The sequence below is a fragment of the Asparagus officinalis genome, chromosome 2 (assembly GCF_001876935.1).
Source record: "Asparagus officinalis chromosome 2, Aspof.V1, whole genome shotgun sequence".
In the NCBI taxonomy this organism is placed as follows: Eukaryota; Viridiplantae; Streptophyta; class Magnoliopsida; order Asparagales; family Asparagaceae; genus Asparagus; species Asparagus officinalis.
This window is the reverse complement of record NC_033795.1, coordinates 220789-238306: the sequence shown is the minus strand read 5'-3', so window position 1 is coordinate 238306 and position 17518 is coordinate 220789. Positions and strand designations below refer to the sequence as shown.

General features: G+C 39.7%; 2 protein-coding genes across 3 annotated transcripts in view; both read left to right on the top strand.

Moving 5' to 3' along the window:
• On the top strand, positions 1477-2507 carry LOC109829758 (30S ribosomal protein S31, chloroplastic). Of its 2 annotated transcripts, none has more exons than XM_020396788.1 (3): positions 1477-1769; positions 1955-2034; positions 2164-2507. In XM_020396788.1, exons 1-3 carry the CDS (start codon positions 1562-1564, stop codon positions 2293-2295), a joined length of 420 nt encoding a protein of 139 aa, XP_020252377.1. In that variant the 5' UTR covers positions 1477-1561; the 3' UTR covers positions 2296-2507. The 2 variants fall into 2 exon arrangements, with proteins under 2 accessions (XP_020252377.1, XP_020252378.1); XM_020396789.1 differs by having other exon boundaries at positions 1483-1769; positions 1970-2034.
• Positions 10757-17518, top strand: part of LOC109829525 (non-specific phospholipase C1-like) — an 8550-nt gene continuing 1788 nt past the window's right edge. The window contains 4 exon segments of the mRNA XM_020396615.1: positions 10757-10843; positions 10846-10907; positions 10952-11264; positions 11266-11809. Of these exon segments, the coding sequence (XP_020252204.1) occupies positions 10781-10843; positions 10846-10907; positions 10952-11264; positions 11266-11809 (982 nt within the window). The 5' untranslated portion in view covers positions 10757-10780.

The following is a 17518-nucleotide window of genomic DNA, read 5'->3' as shown; positions in this document are numbered from 1 at the left end:
CAAACAACTAGCTACAAAGTACTAACATCGAGAGGAACAATAGCATGGTTGGAGGGAGTAAATCAAAACTGATAGGCTTTTGGCGTCTGCACGCATGACCGGAGTTCCATAGCATGCAGTAGAACAGATACTCGACACTAAACTGTGGTCAAATTTAGATGTTGGGGCAGCAAAAGAGTTCAACTATGTTGTTTGTTATCACCTGATGCCCATGACTGATGAAGTAGTATAGGTGCTGACACGAGCCATGATGAAGCTGTGCACCAGAACTCAACACTGGAGACGATGAGGTGGTGTATATCACCGAGCTTAATTAGCAAACAAAGGAGGAGCTGATGAAGTGGGTGGCGGTGGCCGCTGGAGCAGATCGAGACGGCAACCGCGAAACCTTGAGAAGAAGTGTAGTGAAGAAGAACAGATAGTGGAAGCGAAAAGATGGTGCTGCCGCGAGGATGCGCGGCCGGCGCGGGCGGCGGCGGGACGAGGAGAGGAGATAGCCCAGAGGAAGAGCGAAGGGTGAAGTGCTACAGTTTATTGTTTTGATTGCACGATGAGGAAAGCGCGAAAGAGAGGCCGCGGCGGATTGGATAGGTGATGACGAATTGGGGTTTCGATCCGAAAGGAAAAAAGAAGACGGAGGATGGTGAAGGGAAGAGCATCGATGATGAGAATGTTTTTAACGGAAAAGATGGAGGAAGGGCTCACTCTGAAAATTTTGCCGAAGTTGCTTTCACCGCTCGATGAATTTAATTTGGGCTCCCATATGATTGTTTGGGCCCCTTTGAGTAAAACAAAATAGGACAAATTTTCAAAACCAACCTATTTACAAATTTAATAGCAGAAAACAACCTATTTCAGATTTAATTGCAAAAACCGACCTGGTTTCAGCACTGGAGCTGAAATCAATAAATTAAGTGCTAATGTAGACAAGAGGAACAGATTTAAAAGTCAAAAGTTTTTAAGCAATAAAGCATGGAAAAGGACTACAATTGTCCTTAAGGACAAATTTTCAAAACCAACCTATTTACAAATTTAATCACAGAAAACAACCCACTTCAGATTTAATTGCAAAAACCGACCTGGTTTCAGCCTTGGCGCTGAAACCAGGTCGGTTTTTGTGAAAAAACTTTCGAAACTTCACGGGAGTTGAACTCCCGTGAAGTTTCGTAGTTCAAATTTTTTTTTTTGTACTGGGAAACTTCACGGGAGTTCAACTCCCGTGAAGTTTCGAAAGTTTTTTCACAAAAACCGACCTGGTTTCAGCGCCAAGGCTGAAACCAGGTCGGTTTTTGCAATTAAATCTGAAGTGGGTTGTTTTCTGTGATTAAATTTGTAAATAGGTTGGTTTTGAAAATTTGTCCAAACAAAATAACTCATCGCTCTGTTCCCGGTGATAGCTTATTGGGCTAGGCCCGCCCTAGATGGAAGGCTGAGCCTGGGATAGGCCCAGGTTGGAGCCGGGGCTTATTTTATCCCCCATCCTTTTCCGGGTCTTATCCCCTCTCTATCTCCGCTCGGCCTCTCCCCACCTCGCTCCGTGTTTTTGAGTTGATCATCGGTCATGGCTCTGCTCGCAATCGGAGCGGTAGGAGGAGCTATTTCGCTCGCAGCTTCGTCTTCTTCTTCTTCTTCAACGCCTGCACATTTCTCTCGGCTCTCCTTCTCTCGAACTCAATCCGTATCAGCGGACGAATCCTCCCTCTCCCTCGCTGCCACCTCCCTCTCCGTTGCCTCTCTACAGGACGCCCTTCCCTCCTCCTCTTTAGGAGGTAACGATTACTAAACCACATTACTTTATTTTTTTTGCCCCCCACCCACCCAGCCACCCCATACAACTAATGATAGGATCGACTGAGAAGTTAATCCCAGGTTTCTTAAAAAATTCCCAACTTTTAACTGTTACAAGTGTTTTACTCTTGTGTTGGTGGGTTTATTTGAATATTAACAAACAAAGCACAACAACGAGCAGTGTACTGTGGCAGAGGTGATAAGAAGACCGCTAAGGGCAAGCGCTTCAGGCATTCCTTTGGAAACGTAGGCAACCCCCCTTTTCATTTTAGTTTTTTTTTTTTAATTTTATTTCTTTTCTTGTCATGCATTCCCTTGTGTGTGTGTGTGTGTATATACTATTTATTTCTTCTTCATCTTCTTGGTGTTAATTAGTGCCGGCCCCGTAACAAGAAGAGAGGAAGAGGTCCTCCAAGGGCTCCTATGCCTCCCTCCCCTCCAAAGAAGGACAAGTTTGACGACGGGGAGATTGTCAAGATCGACATTGATGAATCCCTCTTCTCTTAGCCTCCTGCTTCTGCTGCTTTCTGCTCTGGGTATTCAAATGTTTGATCTGCCTCTTAAACTCCTACGCGTCATTATGTAATCCAAGTGTTTTGTGAATCATTTCATTCAGACTCTCTGTCTGTCTGTCACTAGCTACCTGCTACTCTCTTCAGATCAACTGTTATTTTTGTTGCTGTTATTAATTGTAATACCATGCACTACTTTACTCGGTTTCTTTAGGCTTGCTTTCTTTTGTGGATGCTCTTATCTTTCTATTTTTAATTCCTTTCATGCGTCAACCAGTACTCGTGGGTTGGCTTCAGTTTTTCATTACCAGTATACTCCTAAACTATCACTTCCTTACTGCTAGTTTGTACATGTGTTGTCTCAACATAAAGTCGTATATTTTTCGGTGTCCAATTGTAATTCTTGGTGTCCATTGCCCCCTTTAGCGCTTTACCCATACGCTAGGTGACAACAGACAAATGATTGGTTGATGGGAGCAAGATGGATCAACACCCATATGTCTGTAAACCTTAGTAGTAGTTTTGTTTACTACAGCTTCATTTAGGGTATATACTTCTTGCTTTGAGAAGAGTAATAGTTTTGGAATTCCATGCTAATGTTCATAGGATTGTAAAATGTAGGGAGAACACATAGCCTCTTCTCCGTTTCTTCAGAAGTATCATTTTGTATGATGGTATATGATATTTCTTGGCTTGCAGTCTAAGTATTTTATGGAGAAATCTGAAGGACCATAAATTTTTTTTAATATAATTTATTTCTTATAGTACCACATTCATCATTACAATCCATGTTGTTCCCATGGAAATGAGGTTGGCTATAGAACAATACTGAAAATATAGAAGCTCCATGAAATAACTGTCCAAATTCTTGCAACGGGTGTCTTATTATTATTATTATTACTACCAGAATTCCTATCTAAAGCAGACTGTACCTAAAGGGACTCCAATAGCTCCAGAAAGTCCACCCTAGGGTCCCTTATTGGTTATGGAATTTAAGCTTCTGCGGCTAATGTGCCTTTTAAATTCTCATTGACCGGAAAACATCTACATAGAGAAAGTATGATAAGATTTTCTTTGGAAAATTGCATTATTCTTAAACTAAAGATCAAACTGGAGTTTCAATCCCTTGCTTAATCTTATATTTGATCTAATATTTACCCTCCTCATACTGTCAGTTATGGGGTTATACCGAGATCTGAAATAATTAATAACAACAAGAATTAGCTAGCCCTAATTTATTGGTTGAAACTATAATGGCAAAAAAATTTTATTGAGATAGAGGTAATGAAACATGGTATGATAAACAGAGCAATTCACCCAACCGCTCTACTCAATACTCATTTGTTTTCTCTATCTAGTTGATTAGATATTAATTATGAATCGAGAACAGAACAGTTTTCAACTTTAATAATAGGTTTGTCTGGCTAAATTTGTTTACTATCTAGTCATGATTCTTTTGATTATTATTTGGAATAAGCCAGAGTTCAATGATGAGCTTTTCTACTGATTGATTTCTTTTATTCCTAAAATTTTCCAAGTATAACTCCAGGGATCTACCTTTTAGTACTTGAAAGTTAAGATTAAATATAGTCTTTGTCAAGCAATAGTCTTTGTCAAGCAATATCGACGTACTATGCAATTCCACTTGATTAGATCCCCATGCTTGAAATAATGTGGGTGTGTGCATTTTAACATTATTTATTTAGTTATTTGGTTTCTGTTGGGTTTAGAAAGTAGCTTCTAATGGTGCACTGATATTACATTTTCTGACTGTGGCTGAGGCACCTTGTGGTGAACCTATGAACTACTAAGTTGTTCATCATTCACAATCACATTGTACTGAAATCCAAACTAATGCCAAACTCTCAAGGTCGTCTCATTTATTACCTCCATTCCCCATCCCATCTTAGTGTCTCCATCTCATTAATTGGCATGTCTTTCTCCAACTCCCTTATTCGCATTGAAATTCTTGAATTTTCCCGGCCTCATCCATATTCAATGCATTATGTACCTCTCATTCTCTTAGCTTGTCATTGACTGGGTGTGCATAAGCCAAAGACGGAGAGTGATAGGTTCTGGATAGATATTAGTTGTTTAGCTTATGTATAGCAGCCTAGCAGGCAATACCGGAATCGCCATGACACGTCCATTGAGTGTCTACCAATCCCCTGCCTTTGTCGCCTTTGTCATGTCGTGCTTGTGCATGTACTTTGTGATGACGGAGGCTACAACTACCATATCAGGAAATGAGATGGACCGTCTGGCTCTAGGTTACTTCAAAAATGGGATCAATAAAGATCCTATAGGAGGATTAAGATCTTGGAACAGCACCATCTACTTCTGTGATTGGAATGGTGTTGCATGTGATCATCAGCGTCAAAGAGTCAAGGTTCTGAATCCCAGCTCCCTCTGTCAGGCTTCATCTCTGCTCACATAACAAACCTTACAGCTTTGATTGAATTGGATCTATCACACAACATGTTGCAAGGGCCACTCCCTCAGAACATTGGCCGTTTGGTTTATCCGCAGCATATTGATTTGCATGACAACTATAATATTGGAGAAATTCCAATCAGTCTGAGCAATTGCAAGGACCTTAATTTCCTTAATATCTGTTTTAATGAGTTCATAGGTACTATTCCATCTGAGCCTAGTTTCTCTCAAAGCTTCAACTGCTGGATCTTTACTCCAACAATCTTGGTGGCATCATCCCACCTTCTCCCGGGAACCCTTCATATCTAGTTACTCGCTCAATTGCTTTGAATGGTCTAGAAGGTAGCTTTCCTGGTGAAGTCGGTCGAATTCCAAGCTTACAGGGGTTAAATTTCTGTGGAAATCATATAACTGGTACCATTCCTTCTGAACTCCTCAACATTTCATCTCTCAGTTATTTATTGTTTTCTCAAAACCAACTCGAGGGAAGCCTCCCTGGAGAAGTAGGTAATACTTTTCCTCAGCTTAAACAATTTGCTGGGGGTTTAAATCATTTTACTGGCCCAATTTCTGCATCATTGTCCAATGCTTCTGGACCGAAAATACTTGATTTTGCTAGTAATGAGCTTAGTAGGCCTGTGCCTATTACTTTTGGTTCTCTTCAAAACATGGTAAGATTAAATTTTGGTGATAACCTACTTCACACCGGAGAAAATGATGGTCTGACTTTTATCACGTCTTTAACTAATTGTACTAGCCTCAAGGTGTTTGCTATTAATAGCAATAGATTCCATGGTCTGTTGCCAGATTCCATAGCCAATCTTTCTTTACAGCTCAATATCCTCTCTCTAGGCTCAAATCAGCTGGCTGGGAGATTTCCTGCAGGGATTGAGCGATATGTCAATTTATCATTACTAAATTTGGAGGATAACTTCTTCACTGGTTGGGTCCCGATGGGGTTATGAAGGCTTCACTTGCTGCAGGAGTTGTTTCTGTATCAAAATTATTTCTTTGGGCAAATTCCATCATCTCTTGGCAATTTGACACAATTGAAATTCTAAATCTTGCTGAGTAATGATTTCAGTGGAGCTATACCTCCTAGCCTTAGCAGCTGCGAGAATTTACAGCAATTAGGTCTTTCCAACAACAGGCTAAATGGTGCAATACCTGCTGGTATTATGAGAATATCCTCTTTGCCAATTTCTCTCAACTTCTCCCGGACTTATCTAATTGGTTCTTGACCTGATGAAGTTCAAAACTTGCAAAGCCTCGGGAAACTAGACTTGTCAAAAAACAAGTTATCAGGGAAAATACTAGTTGTACTCAGCAAATGTATTGGTTTAGAAAGCCTAATGTTAGGTGGGAATTTGTTTGAAGGAACAATCCCTTTGTCCTTGAGTACATTATCTGGCGTTCAGGAACTTGATCTCTCTCATAACCATTTCTCTGGCTAAGCTTCACTTTGATCCATTGAAGGACGCTTTCTTAATCAAAAGATTGTAAGTACTTCAAGGCGATGGTGTATGAATATATGCCTAATGGCAATCTGGACACTTGGCTCCATCCAGTTGAAGCAGATAGATGCCCCCAAATGAAGAGATTGACATTTGCGGAGAGGCTAAACATTGCCATGGATGTAGCCTCGACCTTGGAGTACTTACATCATCACTGCTACAGATGTATTGTTCATTGCTATCTCAAACCCAGCAATGTTCTCCTTGACAATGATATGATTGCTCGTGTGGGAGACTTTGGTCTGTCAAGGTCTCTTCCTGAAGTTATAGGTGATTGTTCTGAAGATCAACTTATCTCATTCAGGATAAAAGAATCTGTTGGTTATCTTGCTCCAGGCAAACCATTTCCAAATGCTTTCAGAAATTTAAATCAACATACATTTCATTTATGAATAAGATGGGCACTTTGTTTAGTCACAATGTTAGCTAAAGGAAAGGATGTATCAACTGTAGCCCTGCGAGCCACGAGTCTAATAGGGCTTTCATTGGCGCTCAAAATGAAATGGCAGATGAGAAGATTCCACTGAGCTTGGATAACGAGAAGAAGCTTTCCAGCAATAAGGGAGATACAATACTGGTTCCTGGTTTGGCGCCGGTTCCTGTTTCAATGAGTGCTTCAGTATTTCCACGAGGTGGTTAAGGGATAGGTTGAGGACACTTACCTTGCATCTGACGTAGTCAATGATTGCAGCTCATCTCAGGTAAACCTCTGAATTAAAAAAAAAGTGGTTTTATATGTTTCCCTTATTAGAAGCAGTTTGTTCCTTTTCCCGCCACTGATTTAGGAGTCTCTGTGGTTATATTTGCGTTCTCAATCGACCATAGTATTCAGCACTGCAGTCTTCTCTTTTCTGCTGCTAAGAAGTGTTGATGTTGTTAGTTTGGGTGTGGATCCAAACCTTGATGCAGGCGAAGTCGAAGAGCAGGCGAGCTCGTCGGGACCTTCAGGCGAGGTTGGGGCAGATGAGAGCTGCAGACGAGCTCGACGAGGTTAGGCGAGCTCAAAGTTGCAGCAGGCGAGCTTGCGAGCAGGCGAAGTCCAGATGCAGGCGGATCTCATGGTCAAAATCAGGCGGGGTCGAGCGGCTCTTTGCAGGCGAGGTCGATGTAGGCGAGAATCGCACAGGCGAGCTCGAGCACTCTCGCCCGCAGGCGAAGTCGAGCTCTGGTGTGGCCTGGCGTTTGGGTTCCCCTATAAAAGGGAACCCAAAACCCTATCCCCTGCTGTTGCTTCACTCTCCCTTGCTCTCTCTCGCGTTTTCCCTTCTGGCGGCGACTCTCTTCTTTCTCGCGATCTCTCTCTTTTTCTCATTCAGCTCACGAGATTTTGAGGAAGAGAATTAAATAAAAGAGAAAAATTTAAGAGAGAGGGAATTGGTATTTTAGAAGGGGATTTTATTACTGTAGCTACAGTGATAAATAGCATTTATTGAGAGATATCACGTTTGAGATCTGCTCTAAGTTTGTAACTTCTTGTTTGATTAATAAGAAATTTACTATGTGGCTCCCGAAGATGTAGGCAGTTGCCGAACCTCGTTAAATTTTGATGTATTTTTTCTATACCGTGTTTCTGCTGTTTAAGGGTTTCGACGTAAATTCCTAACAGATGTAACTTTTACCCCTACCAATTCTTGGAACCATCGTCCGTTTGGGGTCTGTAACTCTGCTCAAGTTTGGCATGTGTGTACACAGTGCAGTGAAAACAAGCAAAAACTTAGTGCTGCAGAGTATAGAAAAGAGGAAAGCATCCCCAAGTTTCCACTCATTGTAATAGATAGGTGACCGCCTCTATCTTCTCCAAATAAACAAAGAAAACAATACTGGAGACAAAAGACTAGGCTCTAGTTTTACTCCATGAGTTGGTTAATCTAAACTGTGCTCTTCTTAAGTGTTTCGTGCTAACTGATGACTCAACCCACATACGGACTCTGAAGATGGAGACTGACCTCCGGTTGTCTTGGTTGTGGTATGGACACTACAGTTCCCCCTCCTACATCACTAATGATGCAGACTTTTTGTTCCTTCGTTCTTTAACAGGCAGAAACCACACATTCAAAAAAAAAAAAAAAAAAAAAAAAAAAACAATAAAAAAAAAAAAAAAAAAAAAAAAAAAAATCCTCATGGCTTTCCGTTCTTTTGCTTTCTAAGATGAAAGCACTTCCTTGGATGAGAATGGCCACTGAAGTAACTGAAAAGGATATGCTGGCATTGTCCATTGTTCATTTCCCCCTTGGTGGGTGTTATGAAAGCTAACGAAACTTCAATTTTGCGGGTTGCTGATATTATTCTTGTAATTTATCTTTCTGTATATAAAATGATTTCTTGGTGTGTGCTATTAAAGGCTAGTATAACATCGTCCAGTGGTTTCAATATACTACAACGGCTAATTTTTTTCCTTCTTTCTCTACATACACATATGTTACACTGCTGTTGCCGTGTGGGATTAATCAGAAGCGGTGTAGTTTATTTCTATGGTATTTTGGCCGGCATCAATTGCTCACTAGTTGGCTGCTTTCCATACGAGATTTAGTTGTTCATACATCACGCGTGGGGATGGATTCGTAATTTAATTCCAGTTTATCCTTTGGCGACTCAGCATACGCTCCTATTTGTGCAAACATCAAAATCAGATTAGTTGTTAACTATGGAAACTTAATTTAATTTGTACATGGCCATGTCATTGTTGTCTGCTTGCCAAACACGGAAGAGACAAAATATTGACAAAATCTTGTTATTACCATGATTGTAAAGTTATATAAGATCCATTTGCCGTCACGATCATGGTGATCGAATAATCATGTACAATTATGGTGAAATAATCCTACTCCTTGCTTGGCACTTTGTTAATCTGTGACATAATAGTTCACATGTTAGTAATGAAATATTTGCAAGATAATTTCACAGTTAAACAAAGTAATCTGAACATCTAATCAATAATCAAACTACCACGCCTTACGCAATGCTAATAGATAACGTTCACGCAAAAGGTAAAATACGGACTCACCTGCCTCCGCAGGAAACCAGAGGAGAGGAGAAAATAGACTTGGGCGGTTGGCAGTTGGCAAGAGAGACCGAGTCCATTTGGTAACTGGGAGTGCCACGATGCTGTGTTCATTTACACACGCAAAAGTCCACACACACGCATCAGTAACAACGAAGGTGAATGAATACAAAACATTGGTCACAAGCATCGGTCAGTCTTCTCGTGAGAGGGACGGAGTTTTTAGCCTAATTAATTAATGAACGAATAGCCCTCTGCTCTGGGGAAACAACATTTCTGATTTCACTCGCGTGGGCGCTCTTTTGTCCACCCAACTAAACATAAATATCCCATCGTAATACAATTCACCAACAAAGTCTTTACATTTTAGTGAACCACATGAATGATATTAATTATTTAAATTATATTAAAAAAATATTTAATTGTGGGGGCCTACTGGGGTGGGGTACACCAATTGCGTTAATCCACATAGTTAATGCCCGGCTTTCTCTACAATTATGAATGTAGCAAATCCGGACCTCAACGGCCGGCTTTCTCTACGATTATGAATGTAGCAAATCCGGACCTGATTCTGACTGCATCACACTAACACTAACTGTAGTAGTCAAAAATTATCTATCCAAAAATGTTAGGATATCATCGACTATCTAATTGATAATATATTGGCTTGAGTAGCTTGAAGACTAAATTCAATTCACAAGATGTTGTTTATGAAGTTCCTCGTTTTTGTAAGAAAGAAATAAGTTTTAGTATGTTTAATCTGTAAACTAACAAAAAAGGATTTAAATTCTCCTTAATATCAAAAAAAAATAGTGAAGAGATTACTACTTTATCATAGTTATTATTGATTAACATTTGATAATTAAATTTTTTTCTTTAAGTGCAAATAGGAGTGAGTTATGGTGAGTATTAAATTTAAATATAATCTCAACCACTCACTTATTAATTAACGGTCGCTATTAAAAAATAGTGGTTTCTGAAATTTTTTTTTTAACAGAGAGGAGGATCCAAAGAGAGAATAAAGAAGAGTTGCTGGAAAGGAAAAAGGTAGGAATAAATAAATAAACAATACAAAACCAAATGCTTTAGTAAAGATTAAAGAATTAAAAATAGTTAAGCAAAGCGTGGGGATAATAAATTGGGCCCCACTCCCTCTCAATACTGTCTTCTCCTTCCAACTTATTCATCTTTTTACGCACCGCAACCGCACCGAGCGGCCAGAATCGATCTCTCTCTCTCTCTCTCTACTTCTTGGAGATCGGAAAGGGAAAACCGCAGGCGCACCAGAACGCACCTCGGCGGTTGGGGATTTGGTGGTGGGGGGATGATGGACGGCTCTCATCCAGGCGTCACCGCCGGCCGGTGTCTTCGTCCTCTTCTCCCTCTTCTTCTTGTACCTACCTTGCCCTCGCTCCAACATGTCTCGACTTCGAATTCCCTGGAGGAAGAAGAAGCACAAGCCACGAGCATTCAAGGCGCGCCCATCAAAACCCGTTGGTGGTTCGTGATGGAGAACCCGCTCCTTCGATCACATGCTGGCGCTGGCTCAAGCACCAAATCCAACCGCGCCTGACATCGACGGCCTCACCGGTTCGTTGAGTTCAACCACCTCTCCGCCGCCGACCCTTCCTCCCCAAAGTATTCCGTCTCCGACGCCATGCCGCTCCTTTCGCTCGATTCCGAACCCAGGCCACTCCATCCAGGCATCGCCGCAGCAGATATTCGGCACGCCCCACTGCGCCCCGCCGCCGACAGCGACGGAACAAGGGCCCCCTCCTCCTCCTCCTCTATGTGGATCCCGCCCCACTGAACGGCTTCGCCCAGCAGCGCCTTGAGCAGCATGGCCGCTCGCATGGCCCAGACCGTCCATTGAGCGGCTTCGCCGCCCGATCGCCGTCCCGTCTTACGCCGCCCTCCGCCGACGAGTTCGCCGCTCTTACGCACCGTTCGCCGTTCGCCTCCGCTCCCGCCTCGACCCAGCCCAACCGCTTCTACGCTTCCACTTCCGCTACCTCCCCACGGCGCCTCCAGCAACGTCCGCAGGGACCTCATCCACGGCTTCCCCCAAAAGACCATCTTTGATTCTCTCGAGGAGAACGGCCTCAGCTTCGGCGTCTACTACCAGAATGTCCCCGCCGTCCTCTTCTTCAAGAGCCTTCGCAAGCTCAAGAACGTAGTTAACTTCCACAACTACAAGCTCACCTTCAAGCGCCACGCCAGCTCCGGGAAACTGCCCAACTACGCTGTCATCGAGCAGAAGTACTTTGACCTGGATCTCGACCCCGCCAATGACGACCACCCGTCCCACGACGTAGCTCGAGGTCAGAGGTTTGTCAAGGAGATTTATGAGACGCTGCGGGCCAGCCCTCAGTGGAATGAGACTGCGCTGCTCATTACCTACGATGAGCACGGCGGGTTCTATGACCATGTGCCCACCCCGGTGAGAGGGGTGCCCAACCCCGATGGCATAATCGGCTCTGCTCCCTACTATTTCAAGTTTGATAGGCTTGGGGTTCGCGTTCCTACCCTCCTTATCTCCCCTTGGATTGATAAGGCCACCGGTCTGTTCCCTTCAACCTCAATCTCTGCCTCTCCTTCTGTTCTCACACACACTGCTTAATCACTTTTCCACTAACTCTATGCTTGCTTGCGTGTACCGTGCAGCTTGGTAATCTAGTTTTAGTTTAAATTTCCTAGCTCACAGAATTATTTTATTGAAATTTAGTCACCGTGGTTACACATTTATTAGGATGATTTATGAAATTTTTGGAAAGTAAGCAATATTCTACATGATAAGTTACTTATGTCTAAATTTACCTTTTGCGTTTATGTTCTTCCTTTTAGGCATGACTTCTTATGTTTTCCTTTTGTCATTCTTGTGGCCAGTGATGCAGCTAATGGTCATAAATCTTTTAATTAGACTACTATGGTGCACGCGCGTTGCATGTGTATCTGTTTTCATGTTTAATTTACTTACTCTGACTGTATAAAAGTTCAGTCTTGAAAGCAAATTTTATTAAATATTAATTTTTCCTAAGTACAATCGAGTGCAATTAACTAATATAACCTTTATTATAGTAATCAAATCATATTTAATAAGATAAAAAAATTATCATATAATTTTATATATTTAGTAATTATCATCATCATATAGTAAAGTATAAAAATTATTGTGTCGAATTCACATATTTACTAACCCATATTCTGTAACTAACCCATTTAATTTATTGAATATATTTTAGAAATCTTAAGATAGAGTAGAACTATATATTAACATATTATATTGAATCAATATTTACCACCATTTCGTTGCTAATATAATAAGTTAGAAATTAAATATATATTACCAATAATACTACATAAAGTTGTTATTGAGTGGATAGTCATCGTCAGCATAATATATTATTGAGAAATAGTACATATGAGGTTTTTGTCACTAAGAGAATTTGATGCGTATACATTCGATAAATAGGAATTGTATTCTATATATGATGATCATTTGAAAAAATACAATAAAATTTAAGAAAGTACAATGTTTATTGAATGCAATTCTCTATTCTTCGCTTTTTTTACCAATTTCCTCAAAATTTAAATATGGATTTTAATGTATCAATGGCTCTTGACTTCATATGCTAATAATCCAATAGTTATTCCTTATCTTAACATGTGAAAAAAAATAGCCTGCTAGTGAAGCTGATGCTCGAGCTTTTTTTTTTCTTTTGTGCTAAAATTGAAATTTGTGCTGGATTTCTCTTTTACCCTTCTTTGTATGTTGCAACCCCACAATGAGACCACAATTTTAAATTGCAAACTTAAAGTAGGAACAATGGATCAAGAGAAGCAAATAGATGTATGTTCAGATTTCAAAAGCACTTCTTTTATCGGGTTCTGGATTTAGTTATTCATTGGCTTTTACTTTGGCAAAGCTGCGCAATGAGTTTTCATGAGTTGAATCACAATAGATAGTAGTGGTTGCAAGTAATATAAGAATAAATAGAGCTTTTCTTCGTAAACTTAAATGTTTCTGCTAAAGTTGAAGAACCTTTTCTACAATTCAATAAAATATATGAAATATGGATTTGCATGACAAATCTTAGCGATCGAGACTTAAAACGACTTGTAGAAAAAAGAAGACAAAGATCAATTCTATATTCCAAAATAAATACAAAGATTAAGCTACATTTCTAGCATATAAGCGGTAGCGGCTTATGCTTGAGCTCATTGTGGTATGCGTGCTTGAGGATCATGTCTAGGATCTCTGACTTGAAGTGGGAGACAAAGTTGGTGATGGCATTGCGGCCGTGGAAGCGGAAGGCGGCGATGTTGCGCGGGTGACATCGTGTTCGGTGTCAAAAGTGCCGTGAGCCACATGTGGCAATGCTTCTCATAGATATGTGCACTGATTGTTAGATGAAGATAGTTGAGATTTATAAGAGAATGATGAAAGAGATTTTACATTTAGGAAGGAGAAAGGGTGTGTTAATTTAGGATTAAGTAATTAAGTAAATAGGTTTGTCATTTGTGGGTGTATGGTTTAAGGATAACACTCATTGTGATTTAATCATCTTCAGGTGGAATTTATGGTGCCATAAAGCCAAGTGATATATAACACTTTTATAATAGTATAAGATAGGTATCATCATGTTTACATAGCACTTGTTTCTGTTTACCTCTAATTTAGACTTCTTGACTTTTCTGTAAGCAAGATTTACTTGTAGCTATCTGCTTCATCATCAATTGACCACTAGCTTAATGTTAAAAAATAAAGTGTTACTTCGGTGTATGCATAAAAAATGTTGATTTGTTTTTCCTTCCGGTTTCAAGATGTTCAAGTGCTTCAGGTTGTTGAACAAATTGCATCTCAATTTTTCCTGAAAAGAGAAAAGCCTTTCTATATTTGTGTGCATATGTGTCTATGTGCATCTAAGTGCATCCATATGTTGGAACTTATAGATTTCAAAGAATTAGTTGAAACACATGCCGACCTACTGAACAAAGTTGTGGTTCACTACTATGGGTGATCAACATACTAGAGAATATAAGTGAATAAAAATGAAATCTAGGGTGATCCACTTTTAGATTGTTTCTGGGAAACTATGAAGAGCTATACTACGGTGGCTTGTCAAATTATCTCTCTCTCTCTCTCTCTCTCTCTATGGGGCGGATCCACAGACCCGTGTAGGGGTGCAGTTGCACCCCTGAACATTTTCAATTTACATTTAAAGCCATATAACTTTTACAATCTACCCGCTAAGAATTTTGAAGTTCGCACCCCAACTATCTCTAAAACCACTAAACAAACAAATAGCAATTTGCACTGACCCACTGAGTATTGAAAGCCCATTAAAATTTTCAATAGTTAATTCAAATGGGCCCAAACAATAAAGACGCAAAACCAACCATACTTGAAATCCAAATATCTAAAACCAAATAGTCCAAAATCCAATAACCCAAATATAATGCTAAAAACTCAAAACCCAATACCAAATTCTCTCTTTCTCTCTCTAGCTCTCTATTTACTTTGAAATTTTGTGCATATAAGAATTAGCCGTTATAGAAAGAAAATTTTGTGAGAATTGGTAATAAGTAAAAAATCAAGTACTTATTAACTAGAATAATGGTTTGATATTGATTACCTTAACTTTGTTCAGTGATGGGAAAGTCAATAACGGACCAACCATCAATTACTCCAAATTTAAATAATCTTTAGACTGTACAATCTAATACAAAGCGAAGCAGCAAAGTAAAAACTTGAAAAATCTGAAGGTATATCCGGGCCTTCGATCAAGTATTTTAGAGTATCATACTAGTGATCAAGATGATATTTGAAGAGCTTATTAGTGGAAGTAAGTCATTAATAAAAATACTGAATTTTATTTATCTCTTACATTGTAGGCAAAATATGATGCGATGAAACTTATAAAGTGTATTCGATCAGTCATTAGGTACCATAGTTTGACAATATTGTAATTATACTTTTAGACAAGGTTTTAAATGTCGGTTATCGAAGATTTATCGGATGGTCAAAATCCTTATTGGATAGTGGAAATTGGGGATATATCGGGGATAAGTAGTATTTATCGGAGTAATATACTAGCAAATAATAAACAAACATGTAGTATTTATCGGAGTAATATACTAGCAAATAATAAACAAACATAAGCTTGAAAAAATATAATGTTAGTCAAAATGGAATAATAAACAAGCAAATAAAAAAAAATATAATGTTAGTCAAAATGGAATAATAAACAAGCAAATAATAAGATAACATCAAGAATGAAGAGCCATCTACGCATCTGCATAATTATTGTTTAATCATAAGATTCATAAACTAACTAAGTTGATATTTAGTAGTTATGAGCCATTATCAATATCCATAAAAAAACATAAGCTAATCACCAATCAACCAAGTTCCAAAAGCAACAAATAGTTCATAATTTGTAAACATTCAAAGAACAAATCCAAAAGAAAGTAAAAGCTCCCAAAACCTACTTATCGGTCGATAAAGCCGATATTTAGAGTCTACTTATCGGCCGATAAGTGCCGCCGATAAATCTCAAAAAACGATAACTGATTAAAAATCCTACTTATCTTAGCGGAAAGCTCCCAAATCCGATAACTCGGTGATAATATCGGATTATCGGCCGATATTTAAAACCATGCTTTTAGATAAATAGACACTTGTTGTTCGCCCCCTAAGAATTTTTTTTTCTGAATTTGCTACGTTTGTATTTAATGATATATGAATGTATGCATATGTTTGTGTATGTGTATATATGTGTATATGTGTGTGCGTGTGTGTGTGTGGGTGGGGGTGGGGGTAGATAAATATGTCCGCGCACACGTATTGTGTGTGTGTGTGTTTGTGCTGGGAGCTTGTGCGCATGTGGGTGGGATGAGATGTGGGTATGTGCATGTTTTAACCTCTGCCTTCAATTATTAAATAGCTTCCGTTCTCAAGTAGAGCAAAAAGGATTTATTTGAATTGGGTGAGCTAAGTTGCATGGATACATGTACATGTGCGGGTACGAGTATGAGACACGACAAATTTGTAAAAGGTAGGGTAGAGGGACATGGCTGAAATGTATAAGCTATAATTTTAGTTTTGAGCTAGATACACAAACAACCCTTTGTAATCATAGTTTTCAACTGATTACAGAAAGCGCTAGGCAGCTTAGGCATTAGACCCAGCACCTAGAGCCTAGGCAGAGCCTAAGTATTTTATTTTTTTATTTTTTTATTACAATCAATAGCGCTAGGCACCGCTAGGTGCCAAACAGTGCATAGGCATGGGCTAGGATTTTTTGTTTTAAGTTTTGGTGGAGGAGGTTTTGCTGAAGGTCGGAGTAGTTGGAGGAGGTGTTTGTAATCGGTGGAGAAGGCTAGAGGAGTACGGATGAGGTTAGAGGATGTGGAGGCTACAACTTAGGAAATCACAACCTAGATCTAAGCGGTGCAGTCTGTGTAAGCGGTCCATGCTCCCCTAGGCGCTTTTGAGGACTCATTGGACCTAGGCAGGCAAGCTAGGCATTGGCTTTTTAGAACATTGTTTACTAAATATGGCTTGAAACGAACTCGACCATTGTCCAATGAGTTTCAAAGGTGGATGTGAAATGTAGGATACATGTCCAAGAAGTGCGAGTAGTGTATAATGAGTGTTTTATATTAGAACATGTATAGTATAATTACATATATGTCTAAATGAATGCAAGCATATATCTAAGAAGTGTCCAAGAAATGTAGAGTATGGTTTCTTGAGTACGGGTGCAGGACATGTGGGGTACGGCCTCTATCATGATAAAAGTACCCAGGTTACATAGTGGGTGAGGCTACATCATATAACTTAAAACGAGACATCACTGCATCACTCATACAAGAAATAACTTATAACAAGAATGTTGTATAACTAATTTGGCATATGTAAATGCTGAGTATAAAGCCCTTAAGTCAACGATTCATGATTATATCGTCGATTATAGTGATGAAGAAAAACTTAAACGTTCTATACATAGAACAAAGTCACAAATAAAGATAAACAACACAAAGAACTGGTCGAGCTCAACAAGTTTGAATAGGCCTGAGTTCCAGGTTCTGTTGGAAGTTATTTCCTTGTCGATCAATCCTGACCTGACCCTAATTTAGAAGTAAGGTTGTATTTTGTCAGTCTTAGCCCACCACGTTGGAGATGCTCTGAACCAACCTATATGAGGAACAGGTTGTTTGGGTTCTTCTTAAACTCAAACCTATGTTGCGCCTGTCCTCATCCTGGA

Excerpts from the sequence above, each read along its gene's own strand:
- LOC109829758 (XM_020396788.1), top strand. The coding sequence starts at position 1,562 with ATGGCTCTGCTCGCAATCGGAGCGGTAGGAGGAGCTATTTCGCTCGCA. Across the intron at positions 1,770-1,954 it reads TCCCTCCTCCTCTTTAGGAG|CACAACAACGAGCAGTGTAC; the intron begins GTAACGATTACT and ends TAACAAACAAAG. Across the intron at positions 2,035-2,163 it reads TCAGGCATTCCTTTGGAAAC|TGCCGGCCCCGTAACAAGAA; the intron begins GTAGGCAACCCC and ends GGTGTTAATTAG.